The following is a 20,050-nucleotide window of genomic DNA, read 5'->3' on the forward strand; positions in this document are numbered from 1 at the left end:
AAACTCTCAGTATTTTACAGCTTGAACTTTTATTAAACAAAGCCATTAAATGCTGTACTTTTTTTCTTGGTTTTGCTCATTTAAAAACAGAAGTAAACTTCCTTAAATCTGTCTTGATCCTTCTGCCCTCAAAAAAAAAAAAAAACAAACAGGTTTTCCCTTGTCCTCTCTGTTTTTAATCATGATATGAAAATTGCCCCTCCTTGAGGCAATTGCTCCTTCGTTTGTCTCTCTCCTCCTGTACCCGCTTTCTCCTTTCTCCTTATAGCCAAATTGCCATAGTCCCAACAGTTTTATAATGCTCTATCAATGTGGTTCTGTTTTTATCAATATGGTTTTAATTTTTTTGCTGTTTGTGGGGCACAGAGCGGGAGTGGCATAGTCTCTTGCATGTTGTTGTTAGGGTTGTGAACCTGAGTCCTCTTCTAATTTCTGTTTTTGTACTTGGCTGGCATGCAGTTCTCTGCTTTCATGAAGGTTTTTTAATAGCTGTGGAAGAAAATCTAGCAAAAAGAACCAAAGAAGGTGGTAAGAATTTGAGAAAAGTGTGTGTGTGTGGAGGAGGAAAAAAAGAAGACAAATGTAACATTTATTTTACTTTTGTTTTTTTTTAAATATGATACTTTTGGAGGACCCATTGAAAATGCTAGGAGGTTACGGGTTGACAGTGCTGAATGAGAGCCAGAGATCTATTCATTTATAGTGGAGAAGGAGAAAACCACATGAAGAAGCAATTCTATGCTCACTTTTACTTTTGCAAGTCATTGTAGCTGCTGAGATTGTCTTGCTAGCTGCAGTTGGACTCTATGCAAATGAAGTTACAGATGTGTAATTGTTTGCAGCACCAAACCTTAGAAGGTTTTTGGTTGTTGTTGGAAATTAGAAGAGGGAAGCAAACTTCACAAAAACTAGAAGTCAATAGGGATTTCAGGCAAACTTGTGTTCAGCCCAAACTATTCTTCACTTGCATCTGTATTCCACTTGTGGGTTTTTTGTGAAGGGATCTTCCTGTTTTGTTTTCAGTCCTTGACACCCGTCAGCCACATGTATTTGCCTCCTTGTGCTGCCAGACCTCAGTGATGTGTGCAGGAGGGAGGGAATACAGGGGTGTGTGATGCCAAGTCAGCATCACGCTGCCGTGGGCAGCATGGACGTCCATGGGGACAGCTGAGTCCTGACTCCCCTGGCACAGAGGTGAGGGAAGGAGGAGCTGACGTGCTAACTTGCCTTTCTGGAGAGTCAGAAACAGCATAGCCTCATCAGGATGGAGCTTTGTCCACAGCAGTGTTCCCTAAAAAAAAGGCAGGGCTGTTATGATGGTCCTGAGCCTGGGGACTGTGATGGTTGTGTTGTGGATGCCGTACTTTTCCACCCATGCCAATGCAGTGGCTGGAGGAGATGCTGACTCCGATGTCTGTGTGTTGCTCCATTGTGTACATAGAGACATGGTCTTGGTGACAGGTCCCTGCACTCTGCTGTGCCCTTCCCTTTTCCTGCCTGTGACATTGCAGTGCTAGGATTTATCACCTTCTTAGTGGTGGACAGCCTAGCTACTGTATTGGCATTTAAACACATTAGTAGCATTTAGTTCTGCAAAGTGTGTGCTAAGCATCCCTTTGAAAACAGACCCACTGGACACCAGAACTGGAAATCAGGACACAGGCATGTTCTTGAAGAGGGAGGTGTTATTCAGGACTTATACCAAAAGCACATTATTATGCTCCCTGCCACGATTCACTGTGTCCTCCTTCTTTGTTGCTTGATCTGACCACGCAGTGATAAAATAGCTTTTTTAGTAATTTTAATAATCCTTTTTCTGAGATGAAGACATTTATATTATGTAATATAAGTAAGTAATGTAAGTAAAAATTGTCTGCGCTTTAAAGCTAAACCTGCTTGTTTATCTGTTCATCTTCTGTTGTCTTGAGTTTCAAATTCTTAATGCTGGTAGTCTTTCTGCTTCACAAAACATAAACGTTATTCTGAGTGGCTCATTATAGTGGCATCAAAATACGTGCATTTCCAAGAGGCCATAGTTTATGCCTTGGCAGCATAGACAAGGCAGAAAACCATTATGAAAAACTAGTTATTAACTATCTTGCTTTAAGTTTCTCATAATAAATTGCTAAGCACATGTAGTAATTTTTAACCCTAACTATCTGTTCCATATGCCAGGAAACCCCATTTTATTTAAAAGTTGTCTATGTTGAAACTTGCTGTTGGAAAACCTGAGCATCGTGTTAAATATAGGAGTGAGAAGAGACTTTTGCTAAGTTATTGTATGGGACTGATAGGTGTGTGAACACAGTAGTTCATTTCTACATGTCAATATATTAACAGAACTTATGTAATTGTTCATGTAGGCAGCCAAAAACTACAATGTTATTTTTATTTAACACAGCATCTTAGCATGTGCTCGGAAATACATCCTCTAAAATATTGCTGTGTTACCTTTCCAACATGGAAAGGTAAACATTTTTTTCAATATGAAGCATTAGAAATTAGGAGCCTAACTAAATTTCTGGAATGATGGCTTTGAGGGACTAAATAAACTTATCTTTCCATCATGATGTCCCATAGAGTATAATATGAAGGAGTGCTATATTTCAAAAAGAGCAAACGGAATCATCAAAGGTATGTCAGTGCTGAGGGCAGCCTGGAGAGCAAATAACTTCTGAGGCAAATTGCTGCTGCTAATGGTTTGCAGCTACAACGAATTTATTTTGAAACTGTGGAAGAAATTTTGTTAGACATCCTCAGCTGGCAGGTTGATTTCATGCTGTTTGCTGCATTCTGTGATCGAGAGTGGTTGAATAACTGAGGCTGGACATACTAATCAAGATTTTCTTTCCTTGACAGCGTATCTGTGCAAATGCATCTAAAGTAAGCTTGTAAAAATAATTTTTTTATGAGATGTTAGTGCAACCATTCACAAAAGCAAAATTTGATGGGTATTTCCATCTGAACAAACTTGGCCAAAAGAAATCAACCTGGATTAAAATGCTATTACTGTAGACAAGTTGTCCCCATCCAGAAGTAATTTCATTAAACATCTGTTGGAATTACACAGTTCTGAGCACTGAAAATGTTTGACCACCTTCAAGAAGGCAGCTTATGTGGAATAAATCATCACTTTTTAATTAGATTTATTCTGTTGAACAAGCTGAATTTGAATGTTAGAGGTGACTATCACATATTTACCACAGCACTTCAATAAAGGAAAAGATAGTGGCCAAAGTCAACTAGAGCTGCATTTTCCCCCACAGGTATTTACACAGGAGCTGTGCATGGGTCGACAACTGAAACAGAATAGATTGTAGCTCTAGTTATTGTAAGAAAGATGGTAGCTTCTGAGGGGAGGCCTAATGTATTCCTCCCACATGAGAACAGTCTTGCCAGTGTAATGCACTGAAGAGTTTCCTTTAATTAGTTCTGTGTCATTAGCCTTCCTTCTACTCCTAGGATAGATGGGGTACACAAAATGGGATGAGGTGATTTAGTTCCTTTTTATGTGCATCTAAGGAGTCGTACACTCATGTGTCTAAAAAAGCGCTTTTAAATTTTAAAAATGCGTTGGCGCAGAAAATGAGTAAGAATGTGCTCTGGGGAAGAATTCAAACATCTATTCTGCTTTTGTGGTTATACTTGCACTATGTGACACCTTAGCTCACAACATCATTTCTTTGTTTCACTGGGGTGAAAAAACGGTGGCAACTCTTCTTCTGCCCCTTGTTTAACTCATAAGCTTTTTTAAAATATACAAAACATTAGAAAATAGCTATGGTGCAATAGCTACTTTAAGTTGCTTTTTGGACTAGGATTCCTGTCTTTTAAAGTCTGGGAGGGAGGACTGTTAGATTGTCTTTTCTGACTCTGTGCTCTGGAGGCCTTGTACATCCCATGCAGAGCACATTTACATTTGTTTGTGGTAGATCTTATGATCCTGAACACTTACTGCAAATAAATTTTAAGAGCATGGAGTTTTGTCTCATTTTTGGGGGGTGACACTGTTGCTGTTTGCCTCATTGTACAGTGGCTTGTGCTAGGCTGTGGCTGACGGCTGCCCTGGTTGTGGCTGAGGCGGGCAGCAGTTCCCTAAGATTTTAGCCCTCCCTGGTCAGCTAGAAACATCTGTTGGGGTTTCCTGAGTCAAAGCCTTGGCTCAGCTGTCTTTTTCAGGCATGTACAGGGAATGAGGAATGGAAGAGTGGATGAACTGGTCTGTGTGCTCTGAATGGAAGCTATACTGTACATGGCCTACAACAAAAAATGCTCTTTGGAGGCTTTTAAAGATATATGCTAGAACTATTTACATTTATGTTGGAAATAAGAAAATTACTTGTATTAAAAGTAACTGAGAAAAGAAAAAACAGTAGTGTGGGAAAAAAAACCAGAGAGCTAAGGAAAGTGGTGGGAGGAGAGCCTGTTTTTCTGTGGCCAGTTTGGGCAGCTGGAAGAGCAGGCTGGGCTCAGCATTGCTGCTGCCATGCAGTAGGGACTAACGTACAATATGACTTCAAATTGAAAGGGCAAAAAGGGTGCAAAATCCTGCAGCTGCTCCTTGTGGGAAAGCTGGGTTTGGAGTCCTGATCTGGGCTTATCACTGAAATTCTCAAATGATCAAGAGGGAGTGCTTTATTACAAAGTGCTAAATCATTTGAGAGATACGGTTCCTGCATTCGTAAAAATGGAATTGTCGCATGTCTTCTGCTCTCCCTTCTGTGCAACAGTTGCTAGTGAAGCTATGTGATGTGCACTTGCCTTCCAGTCTTACAAGCTTTTAGATTGCTTAATTATTTAAGGTATTTTCCTTCTCAAGGAAGTAGAGCAAATGAGAGAAATGAGATGAGACAAAGAATTAGGTCAAGTCTCTTCCCCTAGTAACCAAGTGAACAACAGTGACCAAAAAATAAAACCAAATAATTTCTGTTGATGGTAATTTCTACCAGTAAATAATTCTTACTAGTCAGATGCAATGTCTTGGAGCCCATCTGCAAGAGCACTTTGATGGAATAGCTTATAATGGTATCGCAGATAGAAACAGGATTGCTCCATCTATCCTCTAAGAGAATGTCGCTGTTTTTCAGGAAATGCTGAAGCAACAATTTCTATATACACGCACATGTGCCGTTTTATTCATTAAATAACAAAGTGAAACGTAAGATAGCTCACCAAGGCAGGCTGGCTTGGAAGACAGGAACGGAGCAAGTAGAATCAGTTCTCCTGCCCAAAGGCATGTCAGTCTGAGGTGATTAAGTTCTGGAGTAGGATTTGAGATCTGAAACTTGTTGATAAACCAGACTTCTTGCAGAGAGTCTGGACAAATCACTTCAGTGTCTGTTGTACCTGAGAGACAGCAACAGTACTTTGAGAATCACTAGTAAAAGTATTTCTGCCCTTCCATAAGCAAACATAAACACAAATTAAGTACTTTTATTGCTGCTGTTGTGTCTATCGTTGTTTAAGGTTTCTTCCATCGGTAAACCATGTGTATGCATCAATACATGTGCAGCAATGGCTCTGTGACTCTGCTTCTCATTCAGAATAGGGTTGTTTTTTCTTTTCTGTCATGGTGAGGTGTCCCAGCTTTGGGGAGAAGTATAGCTGCAAGATACTGTAAAGGAACCTGAGTTGCCGCTGCCCAAGGTCTGCTTGAATTAATAATTTTGTTTTATGTGATTTGGGTCTTTTGCATGGCTTCCTCAGTGTTTGAGGGAATTTGGCTTGTGTTTTGGGTTTCAGGGTTTGGGTGGGCTAGACACATGCACGCACACATATATATTTAATTCTGCAGATATCTGAGATTAGATTTGACTATTTTGTTGTTTGAGAAAAACTTTTTCTTTGTTTTGCCTTTGCACTGGTGTTTAAACTGAGACTGGTCAGTACGAATCAATATATTAGTGTCTAACTGTGCTTGTGTTACACACACACAGAACCCTAAGTGGTGTAACTGTTATACTTGCTTTGACTCTTTCTTGCAGAGTTCCAAAGTGCTTGCAAAGAAGGAGCTCTCGTACATGCCTATCATTGGCTGGATGTGGTATTTCCTAGAGATAGTCTTCTGCAAGCGTAAGTGGGAGGAAGATCGTAAAACAGTCATGCAGAAGTTGCTGAATCTCCGGGACTACCCTGAAAACTTTTGGGTGAGTGACGACTAACAAGTGGAGTGTGAGCTGCTGTAGTGCTTGGGTGGGATGAAGGGCATAGACAGTATATGGTAGTTGCCAGGTTGCTCCCGAGAACTTTGATTCATGAGATTCCTGGCAGTATCAGGAGAGTATTCTCTAAAAATTGAATTATCTCTTGAATTTCCAATGTAATAGTCTGTCTTGTCTGTCATCTGTAATATGGAGCCCTGCAGATGTTATTGCAAAAATACCTCCACTGTGATCCATTCACTAAACTTTGTGGTCCTCTAAATACAGGAGAGATGTAGGTTCAGGGGTTCATGGTGGTGTAAGAGATGCCTGTGACAGTGTTGTATTGAAACGCATTAGCTGTATTCTTTACCTAAGCTTCCATCCCACTCATTGCTGAGTTCATTTTCTCATTCCATTTCCCTGTGATTCTGTCATTCCTGTGAAGGTGCTAGGTCAGACATGGCCCAGTAGAAGTGGAAGCCACAGTACCTGTTCAGGGAAGTGGCCCCTGGGGTCATCAGCTGTGTTAAAGGGAGAAGATTGGTGTCACCTTTCAGTAACAGGAAAGTGTTACTTTTTGCATCACCATAATTTTTTAGTATTGACCCTGCCTTGCATTTCCTAGTCTGGGAATGAAAAGTATTTATATTTTTTTCTCTTCTCAGTAATCAGAAAAATCCTAGTTCTCGTGAGCTGGTGATGGCAAGAGAAGGATTCAGTTAAGAAAATGGTACCTTAAGCAACCTCGCAAGGGCCTACAGAAACTATCGCTTAAGAGGAGTTTCCTAGTGAAGATATATATACTGTATCTCTGAAACAAAACCTTTTTTTTTTTTAATTGTCCTTTATTTAAATGAGCACTAAGCAATCAAAACTAAGCTCTGTGTTTGGAAAATGATGAAGTGACTTCCAGGCAGGAGGCTGTGTAGCAAAGGGACAATTCTTGGTTTCTAGTTTCAGTCTCTGTCACAGGGATTTGCCTGTGCTCTGTGACTCACAAAAGATGTTGAACGCCTTTTCATACACCTAGGCAGTTCAGCGCTAATTTGTGAGCACAAACTGCCACCATCCTTTATATACTGCTGCAGAGGGATTACTAAGAAGGAGCTATACCTGTAGCGAGAGATACAGTTGTTGATATACACCTGGGGTTATTGTAGTGTGGAGTTTTAATTTGCCTTTGTATGGTGACTTAATGTCACAAGGCACAGTAATAGCACCTTGGAAGGTAGAAAGACAGAGCATGCTAAGTGGGCTAGAAGGACTTTCCCATCAGTTTCTGTATGTTTCATTTAGCTGTTTAACATGCATGTGATACATGAATAAAAGTGCTCTTAGATGAGCTGGAACTGAAGCTGGCTGCTTGGCCAGTTTTCTTCAGTCTCTCTGTCTTTGTTAGCTAAACCTTTGCTGGGGATTATGAGGACCTAGCTTGTGCAATTTGGCAATGCTCTCTAATGTGTTAGTTTGCATTCAGGCTTGGCAGAAAGCAGATGAGCAAGCAGTAAATCTCCAAAGATCTGTCTGCCCTCCCCTACCTGCCAGTGGCAAAATTGTCATTGTTCATGTCTGAGCACTTCCACTGTCTAGTTCATAAGGGCATGAGGCTTTCAGTTGTCATCCATCTACTGCTTTACATCTGTTATCAGCTCAGTCATTGGCATCAAATTTACTATCTGCAGTTGTCAGTGGTCCTCATGCCATAGTGAAAGCAAGCGGGTTGGAGTGAGGGGAAGCAAGCTGGGTGCTGAAGCATTTCCTAGAAATGTGTTTGGTTTAGACACTTAACAAGTTTTAGATACCGTGGCGCTCGAACACCTCACCATCAGTGAGAGATTTGCAACAGGAGGTATGTTTTGAGTGTTTTCTAACATCTCATTAGAGATGGAGTGACTCATTTAGAGAGGTCAAGTCATTCTCATAGCAAGTAGCAGAGCAGATGCTTGCTCTAAGCAGAAGCCTAGAGTTTAAACCAGAGGATGGCAAGTTGGATGGGTGGGGGCAATTGAGAGGGTTTGGTTTTGGCTTTTTTTTTTTTTTCCTGTTTTTTGTTGTTGTCGCGTTTTTTGTGGGTTTTTTTTTTTTTCTTCACTCCAGGGCAATTACATTACCTAAATGTGTATGTGGCTACACATGTCCCTGCTAGCAGTGTTCATTTGTGCTGTGTTGGTGGAATTAGAGAGGTCTCTCGTCAAGACAGATGCAGATGACGCTGTCTAACTCTAGTTCTCTCTTGGTTTTAGTTCCTGATTCATTGTGAGGGTACAAGGTTCACAGAACAGAAGCACCAGATTAGTATGCAGGTAGCTGAAGCCAAAGGCCTGCCCAAGCTCAAGTATCACCTACTGCCACGAACGAAAGGATTTGCTGTCACCGTGCAGTGTTTGAGAAATGTAGGTAAGGAAAGTCATAAGGAATGGTTATTTCATCTAACTGCTGTCACTTTGCCATGCTCTTCTTTTCCCTGTAGCATGTGTCCTAGCAGAAAAGCCCTGGGATCCTTTCTGACCTTTATTCCACTAGCCTGCAAAAATTAAAGATCAGATTTTACTAACAAAGTCCTGGGGCAACTTAGTTTATTTTTGTTTTGTTTTGTTTTCTATTACTCTGAGTCTGTATTGGGGGATCTCAAGTTGCATGTTTCATACCTATTGCCAAAGGATAATATTTCTTAGTGTTTACTAAGCAATTCTATTCCAAATGAAGCAAATACATCACTAGAGAATCTGAGGCAATCTGTCTTAAATATTTTCTTGTGGTAAATAGCTGCCTCAAATAACACCATTTTAAAATATATTCTGCTTTAAATTTCCATATAGATGTACTCTAGGGTGTTTTTGTGGAGCTGGGGAAGGGAAATAGACCTTGACTGAGGATACATCTAGGTAAAATTTATAAATAAATTATTTTTACATTACAGAACATGAATAAGTTTTTTTCTGTTAATGTTGTTCTGGACTCCTCACCCCCCAGTTATATCTGGTTACTTGCATTTTCCACCTTTAAAGTGCCATCAGTAAGAATATGGCACACATGCCTTTGAAGTGATTTTCTTTGACTAATACAATCCATCAAAGTCTTCTGCTGTGTACTTCATGGGCAAAGGAAAGACAGTGCTGAGTAGCCATAGCGCTACAGTATCTTTGGGGTTTGGTAGACTTGTGTGCTGTTAGAAGGCTGATACGTAAGAAAGACAAAGTGGTGAGTGGTTTAGAAGAAAATATTCTAGCTTGACTGAAGTTGTCAAAACTTCTTTTGTCTTTGAAGACATGTTTCCGTGTGGTATATCTGGGATAACTGCTGTAAAAAAAAACTTTGCAGTCATCTGTCTTGCTGTCTGTCATATTTCTTCTACGTACTCTCTTGCAAGTCAGGTAGATGATATCACTGTTGTAGCTTGTCAGGCATCCACAACTTCCTGCTCCCAAAATAGATAGCATAGCTTGGATCTTTTCTGATATGTGAAGAAGAGGTAAGTTATGTGCAGTATCCAGCAACTCACTTAAGGGCACAGTTTAACCTTCCCTTTTGAATAAGAGCAGCTGTTTTGCTGAGGGTGGGGGGACATAGACTTGAGGCACTGAAGAGGAGCGGAGTCGAAGCTCTGTGACCGCTGATGCCCTGAGATGGGAGTCAGGGACAGGTTATTTTGGTGGTGTTTTTGTTCTTTTCACTACTCTGTGTAAAGCAGGCAAAACATAGTATGATCGTGGACAAGTAGCTGATTTGCAGGAAAATGTTTCAAAAGGAAACAATTTAAGGGAACCCAAGTGACATTTATAAAAAGTTTGGGGTGTTCATGCGATACACTACAGTAACACTTCTTAAGATCCTCAATACTTGAAATACTTTCAGAAAAAGACAACTGAGACTGCTAGATTACTTCTGTATTTAGGGAAGTGTATGTCACTACCTCAGTCCAGAAGCTGTGACTTGCTAGATCAAACAGGATAAGGCTCATAAGAAGGTAATATTTCCCCAGAAGGGTTCAAGGAGAAGCACAGAGAGTCAAAACTTCTCATAGTTAGTTTTTGTTGTAACTGTATAGCTTAAAAACCGAACCAACAAACCTCTGAGGAAAACAGCTGATGACCCCAGGTAAGTGTTGCAAATTCTTGTGGGTGTGTTACTTTACTTGCCTTGTCAGTTTTTGCAGTGAGAGAGAGATAAGAGTTACTGTCTGGGTTACTGTATGTTTTGCTTTTGTAGAGACAAGAGGTACATATGAAGAGCATTTGAAAGGCCTTTGTAAACAGTATCTTATTTTTAGAGTTCCTTGTAACATTAGTATGTACAGGTAACAAGGAAGTCCATAAATGTTTTTTGAATAGAGAATATGATGGAAGTCTCTTTTGACAGTCCATAATCTAGAAATGTAAGTTCTATCTAGAAATTGTTCTTTTCTTGCATGAATACTGATAAGAATTCGGCCACTTACGTCTGTTAACCTGCAATGACGTTTGGTACCCACGTTACAAGCAGTAACATATTACTGTAGGTGTCAATATATGCAGAGACTATATGCTGTAGTAATTTGGGCATTTTTTTGCTTTTGAATATTTACATTGGGAAATAATACTATTTGACTTGTTTACTGTAAATCCCCTGAGTCTCATTGTTACGCTCTGCCTTATAATGTGTCCCCGCACGTGACTGTATCCCTCCATTACAGCCTCAAATTCCTTGTTCCAAACAGCATCACTGTGACTGCTGAATTGCTACTCTGTCTGCAGAAGCAGCAATGGTGACATGCAGATGTTCATAGTTTCAGTTCAGTGACATCTCTAATGATCTACAAGAATGACTCTTGCAGACTGACCTGTCTCTCTTGTGATATGGTCCACATCCATCCAAGTTGTCAACCTTTTCCTCCAATTGTGCATGCTGGGAACTACTGTCCTAGAGGGAACGGACGAGAATAAATGCCAGGGCGATGTTGTTGTGGAATTCAATATGACAGTGTTTGGGAGTTTTGGAATGGCTTTTTTTCCCATGAGCTGCACATTAGTCCTGGATTGTTTTATAACTTTTAGCGAGGCTCCTGGGCATCCTCCTGAGCAAGCTACCAAGTTTGAGAGAATAAGTGGGTTTTTTGACCAAGATGACCAGAACAATGAAATGTTAAATCAAAGGATTGTGTCAAGGTGGCTGTCATACAAGCAGTACAGTGAATTCCACTGTCTCTTCCCCTCCCTTTCCCAATCTTCACTTCAGATCATTGTATGCTAGTATGAAGCCGTATGTAGGCATACTCATTGCCTGTAGGTTGATTTGTCGGATGATCATCGTGGCGTAATCCACCATGTCCACAAAATAATGCATGAAATTCAAGAGGACAGTTGAAGTAAGAAAAATCCTCTCTAGATGTGTAATCTGAAGATTTCTTAGGTCGCAATTAAGAAATTAAATCTTAAATTCTGAAGTATGTAGTTGTCTCTCAGAATACTATACAAGGAGCCAGAAGTTAAAGATATTAAAAAAAAATGAAACCAAAAACCTAGCCTTTTTTGTCAGAAAATAGCGATTCAGCTGGAAAAATTTTGTTTTCAGTTATGATCTGTTCTGAGCCTTTGAAAAGGCTTCCAAATATTGAATTGTGTTTGTTTTTTAACAAAAAAGATGTTTTAAGATAAGTTCTTTGAGAAAAGACTTTATTTCACAATTGAACCAAAACTCTTCAAACATTGCTGCAATTAGTCTGAGAGTGAGACCGTTACAATGGTTTCAAGATACTGAGGAGTTATTTTTTTATTTCGTTTAGAACATGAAATTTCTGGACTCTTCAGCTTTTGGATGAGAAAGCCATGAGATGTCCAGTTCTAATTATGTGATTACAAAATACACATTTAATGAAAAACAATTTCAGTATGTCACGCAGCATGCTAGTGCTGCTTTGGCTGTGGAAGCTTTCTGGCAAATTTTAATTCCATGCAGTCTTTTTCTTTGACACTTCTACTGTTGTTCTTTTCCTGCACTTTCAAAATGGAAAAGCTTAAGTCTTCAGTTACTTTATATCTGGATATGACAGAGTTCTGTATACTCTTATATATGCTGCCATTGTTTTGGATTTGGCACTTCTTCGCACCAAAAGATTTCAGTGTGATATTAAAAAGGACTGGACTGAATATCAAACTACAGACCAGTTACAAAGCAGAATGGGATATTTTTTCCCTGGAGTGAAGGAAAACTCTTGTGTATGGTTGTCAGTACATAAAGATGTTCCTGACCAACTGCAATTTTTTCAGAACATGAGAAGGATCTTCCAATGTGTCTGAACAAGTACTCAATTCATATCAAAACTCAAATGTAGATGTCTTCTAGAAGATGAAAGAACAAGTACTGCATACATCATACTTTCCTTTATTGTGTCCGTGTTGTCGTTAGAATAATCTCATGCTATTAAAGAATAAACTAAGAAGCTTACCCTATATAAACCAAATTGAGCTCTTGTCTTCCTTCAATTACATTAGATTAGTAAATTAGAGTAGATTAGTAAAATCCTTCTACACTAAGAAGCTTAAAAATGGAGGTAGATAATTTATTCAAAAAAAGTAGTTTCCTACTTATATTGTAAAGGGAGAGTAGTATGCTTGAAGTAGATCTTGGCTTCTGTGTTGCAGTTTTGAGTTTGTGCTAAAAACCCCACAGTAGGAGAACAGGGCTGTTTAACGAGCAATACAGTCTGTATGCAGTGACAGGGGTTTGGCCTCTGTTTTCAGGATTTCCTTGCAGCTCTGAAGCCAGGCTGTTATGTTCTGCGCTACAAATTCTGTTTTGCAGTAACAAACGTTGTGGTGAGTTTCTGGGGGCTGAATGTTACGACCAAACCGTATTTATCTCTTGTAGCTAAAGAGGCTTCAAAAATAAAAACAAATCTGTTCTGTGTAATAAAAGGCTTTCTTAGGTGGGTTGAGAGCTCTCACAATAAAGGTTCTTCACAGTATTCATGACTGCAAAACTCTAGAGCAGAAAACCTAAAATACAGCAAGCTACATGTGAAGTGCATGTTAGTCACTTTTGTGACAAAAAAAAAAATAGTTTTGTTGCTGGCATTGATCTTAGAATTCACACCATGATGCACAATTGGTTTCAGCAGCAGAAAAATGAATTGCTCTCTGGTAATTTTGTGACATCAGGAAAATAGTGTCTCTAAGGATGTGTTCAAAGAAACTCTTTTGAAACACTTTGTGGTTTCAAACAGTGAACACTTTTCTGTAGAAGCTGCTTGTTAATGCCGTCTTAGTTTAACTACGAATGACTGTTGCAAATACTTTTACTGTTACCGTGCAGTCCTGAACTGCAGAAACAGTGTTTTCTCAAGGCTGAAAGGTTGTTTGCGGTTTTGTTTTGTGGAACTTGGATGTTATATTCCTCACAGCTGCATGTCTCCACAGCAGCAGCCCAGCTCACACAGGACATGGTCTGTTGTTTTGTCTCTGCCTTTGCCCTATAGCAAGTGCCTCTGTTATCAAATAATGGACTTGAAGGGGAGGTTGTTTTGAACCCCAGCAATTCATAGCCCATAGTACTGTAGGATGTGTCTTTCACACACTTCACCCATTCTTAGTCAAACTGTATATATTGTTCATTGTTCATAGTGTGTATCTGCCTGGTTACTTACCTAGATTTGGGTGGGAGTTGTGTCATTCACACTGAGTTGAGAAAGCTAATAGTTTTTTAGCCATTTGACTCCTAGGATGTCCTAGGTATATTAACTGTCAGAAACTGTAACTGTGTACCCTACACCCAACATTCTGCACCTGATTGTGAAGGAGACAATGGTGGAGAGCAAATGCTTCCATTCTACTGGTGCAGTTCCTGAAAGGATCACTGGTTATTTGGCTTCTTAAACCTATGTGTTGACTATTCCATTGTCATCTTTACCTTGGTGACCACTCAAACTATGGTGCTATTGCTGATGACTTCATATTTAAATACGCGCCTTGTCTGAGAGAGAATGACTTATTTCCATTCTATTACTACATTAATCACATAACCTGTTTCTCTTCTTGTAGTTTCTGCAGTCTATGATTCTACTCTCAATTTTAGAAATAATGAGAATCCAACATTGCTGGGAGTTCTAAATGGAAAGAAATACCATGCAGATTTATATGTAAGGCAAGTAATCTGTATTTTAATTCCTTTTTGTCATATAGAAGGTATACCTGCAGTCACAAGTAAGGAAATATTTTCAAGTAGATAACAGATAGCAAATGTCTACCAACCTGGCTTCACAGAACTGCAGATAAAAACTCATATGGGATGGGAAGGGTTTCTTGTAGAGCTCTGTGACTATAAATAAATGGGGACCCTATAAAGTTCTAAAGGATTGTTTGTTTGGTTGGGTTTTTTATTAATTTGTGTGTCTATTTGTCATCTCAGCAGCAACAGTGGGGCCTCTTTCCACTCAACTTGGCCAGAATACCAAACATTTACTAAGTGTCCAGGTGGAGTGGCTTTGCATCTGTCTCTGGCACAAACTGTCTCTCTCCACTCGGGTGGAGGCCAGGCTCAGGACTGTTCATCTCTGTTTGATGTAGTTGTTGATGTATTTGCTGCTCTCACCCTACCAAGAAAGGGTTTGTTTAATGAAAAAGCAATTACCAGGATTCTGTGTCATTAATGTTTTTATAAGTGATGAATAACCCAATGGCTTCCCATAATCTTAATGAGAATGGGCCAGTTGCAAGGCCCTTATTCCCAGGCCACATTCTGCCAGCAGTACCCATGTTGCAGGCACTCAGGATATGTGATAGTTTAGGTTTCGAGCGTAGGAGCCTAGAATCTCAAAGGCAACCTTTTCTTCTTACCTCCCCTTTTCTGCATGTTTTAAAAAATACTTTCTTCAGAACTGTTTTTGCCCAAGGGTAAAAAGAAAGTTTCTCTTCATTCCTCATGGGTACAACATGAGTTTGCATTCCCACTTGGCTCTCACAGGTAGCTCAGCCTAGTGGCCTTGTGTTTCGTGTAGATGGCCTGGCTGGCTGGTGTTCATGGAGGAGCAGCTGGCCTTACCTGTGTGGGCCATTACTCCAACAGTGTAGAGGTGTGCGTCTTGCTGTGTCTCCCTTTACACCCTTCCAGTCTGCTCCAAGTCAATCTGGCAGAGCATGGAAATTGGCTTTCACGACTTGGGCTAGCTATTTGTACTTCTGTCCTTTTGAGCTTCCTGAAAGGCTTTTTACAGGCAGGGTAAACCTCATGGCAAAATTTAGTTTGGCAATTAATTGAGAACCATCACAGATGTTCTTCAAAATCCTCCATAATTGCTTGTTGAAGGGCTGTAGGTGTTGCCCTCAGTTGCACCTCTTAATTTATTAACTGCAAACAGGAGTGTCCTGACTGAAAAGTGCTCTTTCCTGTGCTGAACAAAGTTAATTTGATGGCTAGTAATGCAAATATATGCTATATTGAAAGATGCAAGATTATTAAATAATTTTTTAGGTATGTCATACCTAAATGAAGATGACAAGGGGATTTATTTTTTTCTGTCATGGGATTATTGACCAAGATTCATGTAATGTGATGAAAACTTCGTTTTTTCAAGAGAGGGTTTTTCAGTGTTAGGAGCTATTTTGCTAGAAATTACCCAACCAAGCTGCACATAACAAAAATTGTAGGAATTGGAAGCACACACTAGAGTGCTTTACCCTAGGTATAAGGAGAATGGTTTGTTTTTTCTCTCTAGTTCCTAGCTGATTAAATACAGCCTTAAATGCTATACGTGGGGTAAGAAATTAATTAGTCCAAAACCTTTGTTTAGAAACAGACAATTGCAAACCTTTATCTAGATAGTGGCTCTAATGAGCTCAAACATAATGCATTACTATTTCAGAAATCTAAATTTCTGAATTTCAGATACATCTGAGAACTGAACGTGGCTTTAGAAGCAAACTAGACTTTGCTGATCCAGAAGCTGTTACCACAAATTAAAAAAAAAAGGTGGAAAATGTAGTGAGTCTCCTGTCAGATGGATAATCTGTCTGTGTAATGTAAGTGCTGTTCATGAGAGCCAAAGTATTTAATATTCTTCAATTTCTCTTGTTTACCATTGGCAGGCGGATTCCGCTAGAGCAAGTCCCAGAAGATGAGCAGGAGTGTTCTAACTGGCTCCACAAATTATATCAAGAGAAGGTTGGTTTTTGTCTAGACAGCACTTGCGAGCCACTAGTGCTCAGTTGTTTGTACTGCTACTAGACCTTTACAGTGTGCGTGCGTAGTGGTCCTGCTTTAGGGGCTTGGGGTTGGTTGGTTTGTTTGCTTTTCAGGATAAGTGCTCTGTCCCTCCAGACACAAACTGGTCTTGTGCTGTCAGTCATGTTTGCCTTTATTTTGTACTTGAAGAGCAACAGGAAGAAAACTTAAGCAAGCCTCAATAGAGTAGTTTTAAAACTCTTTAGAAAATTATATAAAGATACAAAAAACACAACGACCTCTTGGTTCATAGAGGGCCTCCTTCCCCTTAAAGGCACCTCCTAAATCAAGAAGTAATTCATGGGCTAAAGGTATGTTTTGTTTTAGTGCATTAAAATTTTTGTCCCTTGTTTTTTTTTTTTTTTTTACCAAGGCAAAGATCCAACATTAACAGGACAGAGTGATAAATTGCTTTCACATTGTGTGCATTGAAGGCGTGCATTTAAGATTCCTAATTACATGGGATGGGGGCAGAATAATAATGACTATGTGTTTGTAGATGCCCGCTGATTCCCCCCCAGATACTTTCATATGCATCCTAGACTTTCAGAATCTGTTCCTTGTGGGTTTTGTTTTTATGAACATAGGAGATAGTGGTTGGGGGATGCGCTCTTTGAATACACACAACACTCCCATTTCAATCAGTGGGAGTCGTAGGTATGCAAGGCATGAGGGCCTGGCAGCTCAGTTTGCTACAATAAATTGATCTAAGTTATGTCTTTAGACTGGAATACAGCAGCGCTTCAGATTGTAAAAGTGGCAGAATATAGCTATGCTCTGGTTTCCTCTCTGGGGCAGCAAAATTCTGCTTGTGCCGTTTGTTGTACTCTACACAGAACATTGCACTAGCATTTCTGTATTGACTACATTCTAGTCTTTTTCAGCTTCAAACCATGACTGTTTGTGGTTTAATTCAGGACCTCTCTAAGCACCTTGCTTACAGGAATGTGGAAAGTAGATGTGTGTTGAGACCTCAGTTGTAGATCTAGTAGCTTTGCCTCTGATCTCCCTTTGTGTAAATTGTACCACTAACACCTAACTCAGACACGACCCCTACCACCTTTCTGCAGAGAGGCATTATGTTACCCATGGGCCTGTGCTGCTTACAGGCATATAAATGCAAGTGGTCCTTTTGCTGAACATTGCAAAAGTCCAGTTTCTGCTCCTGTGACTTTATTTCTAACCCTGTTTCATGTTCCTAAGAACTGTTTAGATATTTGCAAGACAAGAACATAAATCAATGATTGTTTTCCTGAATCCCTTATTACCTAGTTTGCAGTAATTCACTTCAAGTTTTTTCTGTTATTCCCTCTTTAGCAAACACTCAGTTATTTCTAGTGCAAACAGAGTGTACATCTATGCTGCTTTCTTCATAACAACTTAGTTTGCTGGTTGGTTAAATCCATAGTTTCCTATTTCCGTATAGGAGGAACAAATGTGTGTTCAGTTTTCCTTTCAGTTAAAACTTTTTTACTTGTGTGGCATTTTTTGATTGGTTGTGGGGGGCTTTTTTGTTTGTTTGTTTGTTTTTTTGCTGAAGGTGGCATGTTCCTCTTCCTTCAGCAGTTTTACATCAGTGAAACTGTTATTTCATTCCAGTCATTCCTGGTTTACATAAGCCCATGTCTCTGTAAAATCAGACTGGGGGAATACAGAGCAGGGACAACTTCGAGACTTCTGAGATGGTGAAAGCCTACCTGCAGTATCAAAATGGAATTCTGTTTCACCTTTCTGCCATGCATCTTTAAAAAGATAATTGGCTCTTAGGTTGGATAGCAAGCTGCATTGCCACTTAGGTGTTATTTCAAGAAATGAATTCTGTTTCAGGTTAATGTCTTCAGAGTCAGTACATATTTATGATAAGACGTAACAAATCTGTATTCAAAGGGCTGCAATTCATTGCAAGATAGGCAGTCATCCCCTGCTTTGTCTATTTTGGTTGTAGTACTCCGCTTTCTATTTCAAAGTAAGACAAGGTACACATGCTTCTGAAAAACAGCCCCTATTTTATCTTGCGTTATGGTCTATTGCCCAGTCTACTAATGCATGGCTCTGTGACTGGTGCTACCACCACAATTTCAGTTTTTTTGATAATGGGATGGCCTGCACAGCACCTGGCTTGCTGGCATAAGATGGATTAACCTTTCTCAAAGGGGAAAGAGAGTCTTTGCTCACAAGCTAGCAGGGCTTATTGACAGGGTTTTAAACGAGACTCAAAGTGGGAGGGGGATAATATCAGGCTTACCTGTGGGTAAGCTGTGGGATGACACACCAAGGTTAGCGGGACGGGGTGCTAGCGAGGCCCCTCAGCCTGTTGCACCAGAGAAAGACCTCAAAGGAACTAAGGGTGACATGGCCGACAGCCCAGCTGAAGTGCCTCTACACCAATGCACGCAGCATGGGCAACAAACAGGACGAGCTGGAAGCCACCATGCTGCTAGAAAGAAGCTATGGCCTGGTTGCCATTACTGAAACTTTGTGAGACGAATCCCATGACTGGAGTGCAGCTGTGATTGCTACAGGCTATTCAGAAGGGACAGGTGAGGAAGGAAGGGTGGAGGCATTGCCCTCTACGTCAAGAAGAGGATAGAGTGTGAAGAGCTGTCTCTGAGGAATATCCACAAGCAGGTTGAAAGTTTATGGGTAAGAATCAAAGAATGAGGGAACAAAGGGAACCTTGTGGTTGGTGTCTATAACAAGCCACCTGATCAAGGGGAGCCTATAGACGCATCACGTTTACAGGCTCTGATCCAGCTAGAGGACTTCAAGCACTCTGGCATCTGCTGGAAAAGTAGAACAATGAGCTGTAGGCAATCCAAGAGACTCCTGGAGTGCATGGAGGATAACTTCCTGTCCCAAGCAATAGACAGCACTATCAGAGTGGGTGCAATCCCACACCAGCGCATGTGAGCTAATTGGTGAGATCAAGATTGGAGGCAGCCTGGACTGCAGTGATCATGCACTGGTGGAGTTTGCAGTCCTGAGGGGTATAAGGCAAGCAAAGAGTAAAGTCAGGACCCTGAATTTTAGGAAAGCAAACTTCTAGCTCTTCAGGGAGTTAGTCAATAGGACTCCCTGGGAAACTGCCCTCAGGGACAAGGGAGCAGAACAGAGCTGGCAGATCTTTAAGGACGCTTTCCATAGAGTGCAAGAGTTCTCCAACCCCCACAACCCCTAGGTGTAAGAAATCAGGAAAGGAAGGCAAGAGGCCAGCATGGCTGAGTGGAGACCTGCTGGGCAAGCTAAAAGGCAGGAACAAAATGCACAGGCAGTGGAAGCAGGGACAGACATCCTGGGATGGGTACAGGGATGCTGCCCGATTGTGTAGGGATGAGGTCAGTAGAGACAAGGCACGGCTGGAGCTGAACTTGGCAAGGGATGCAAAGAATAATAAGAAGGGCTTCTATAGGTATGTCAGCCAGAAAAGGAAGGTCAAAGAAAGCATATCCTCATGATGAGCAAGACTGGCAAACTGTTTACAACGAATGAGGAGAAGGCTGAGGTACTCAACAACTTCTTGGCCTCAGTCTTCACTGGCAATCTCTCTTCCCACACCTCTCGAGTGGATGGACTGCAAGACAGGAACTGGAGGGGCAAAGTCCCTCCCACTGTGAGAGAAGGTCAGGTGTGAGACTACCTGAGGAACCTGAACATGCACAAGTCTATGGGACCTGATGAGATGCATCCCAGAGTCCTGAGCGAATTGGCTGGTG

The 20,050-nt window shown here is 40.6% G+C and overlaps 1 protein-coding gene across 1 annotated transcript in view; it reads left to right on the forward strand.

Annotated features, from left to right (window-relative positions):
* Positions 1-5,984: 5,984 nt before the first annotated feature.
* Positions 5,985-20,050, forward strand: part of LOC104623548 (1-acyl-sn-glycerol-3-phosphate acyltransferase delta-like) — a gene marked incomplete at both ends in the record, with an annotated part of 18,971 nt that continues 4,905 nt past the window's right edge. Inside the window, 4 exons of the mRNA XM_010290710.1 lie at positions 5,985-6,146; positions 8,387-8,540; positions 14,159-14,261; positions 16,202-16,277. Coding sequence (XP_010289012.1) covers positions 5,985-6,146; positions 8,387-8,540; positions 14,159-14,261; positions 16,202-16,277 — 495 coding nt within the window. The remainder of the gene's footprint in view (positions 6,147-8,386; positions 8,541-14,158; positions 14,262-16,201; positions 16,278-20,050) is intronic.

The sequence above is a fragment of the Phaethon lepturus genome, unplaced genomic scaffold (genome assembly GCF_000687285.1).
Source record: "Phaethon lepturus isolate BGI_N335 unplaced genomic scaffold, ASM68728v1 scaffold13200, whole genome shotgun sequence".
NCBI classification, from domain to species: Eukaryota; Metazoa; Chordata; class Aves; order Phaethontiformes; family Phaethontidae; genus Phaethon; species Phaethon lepturus.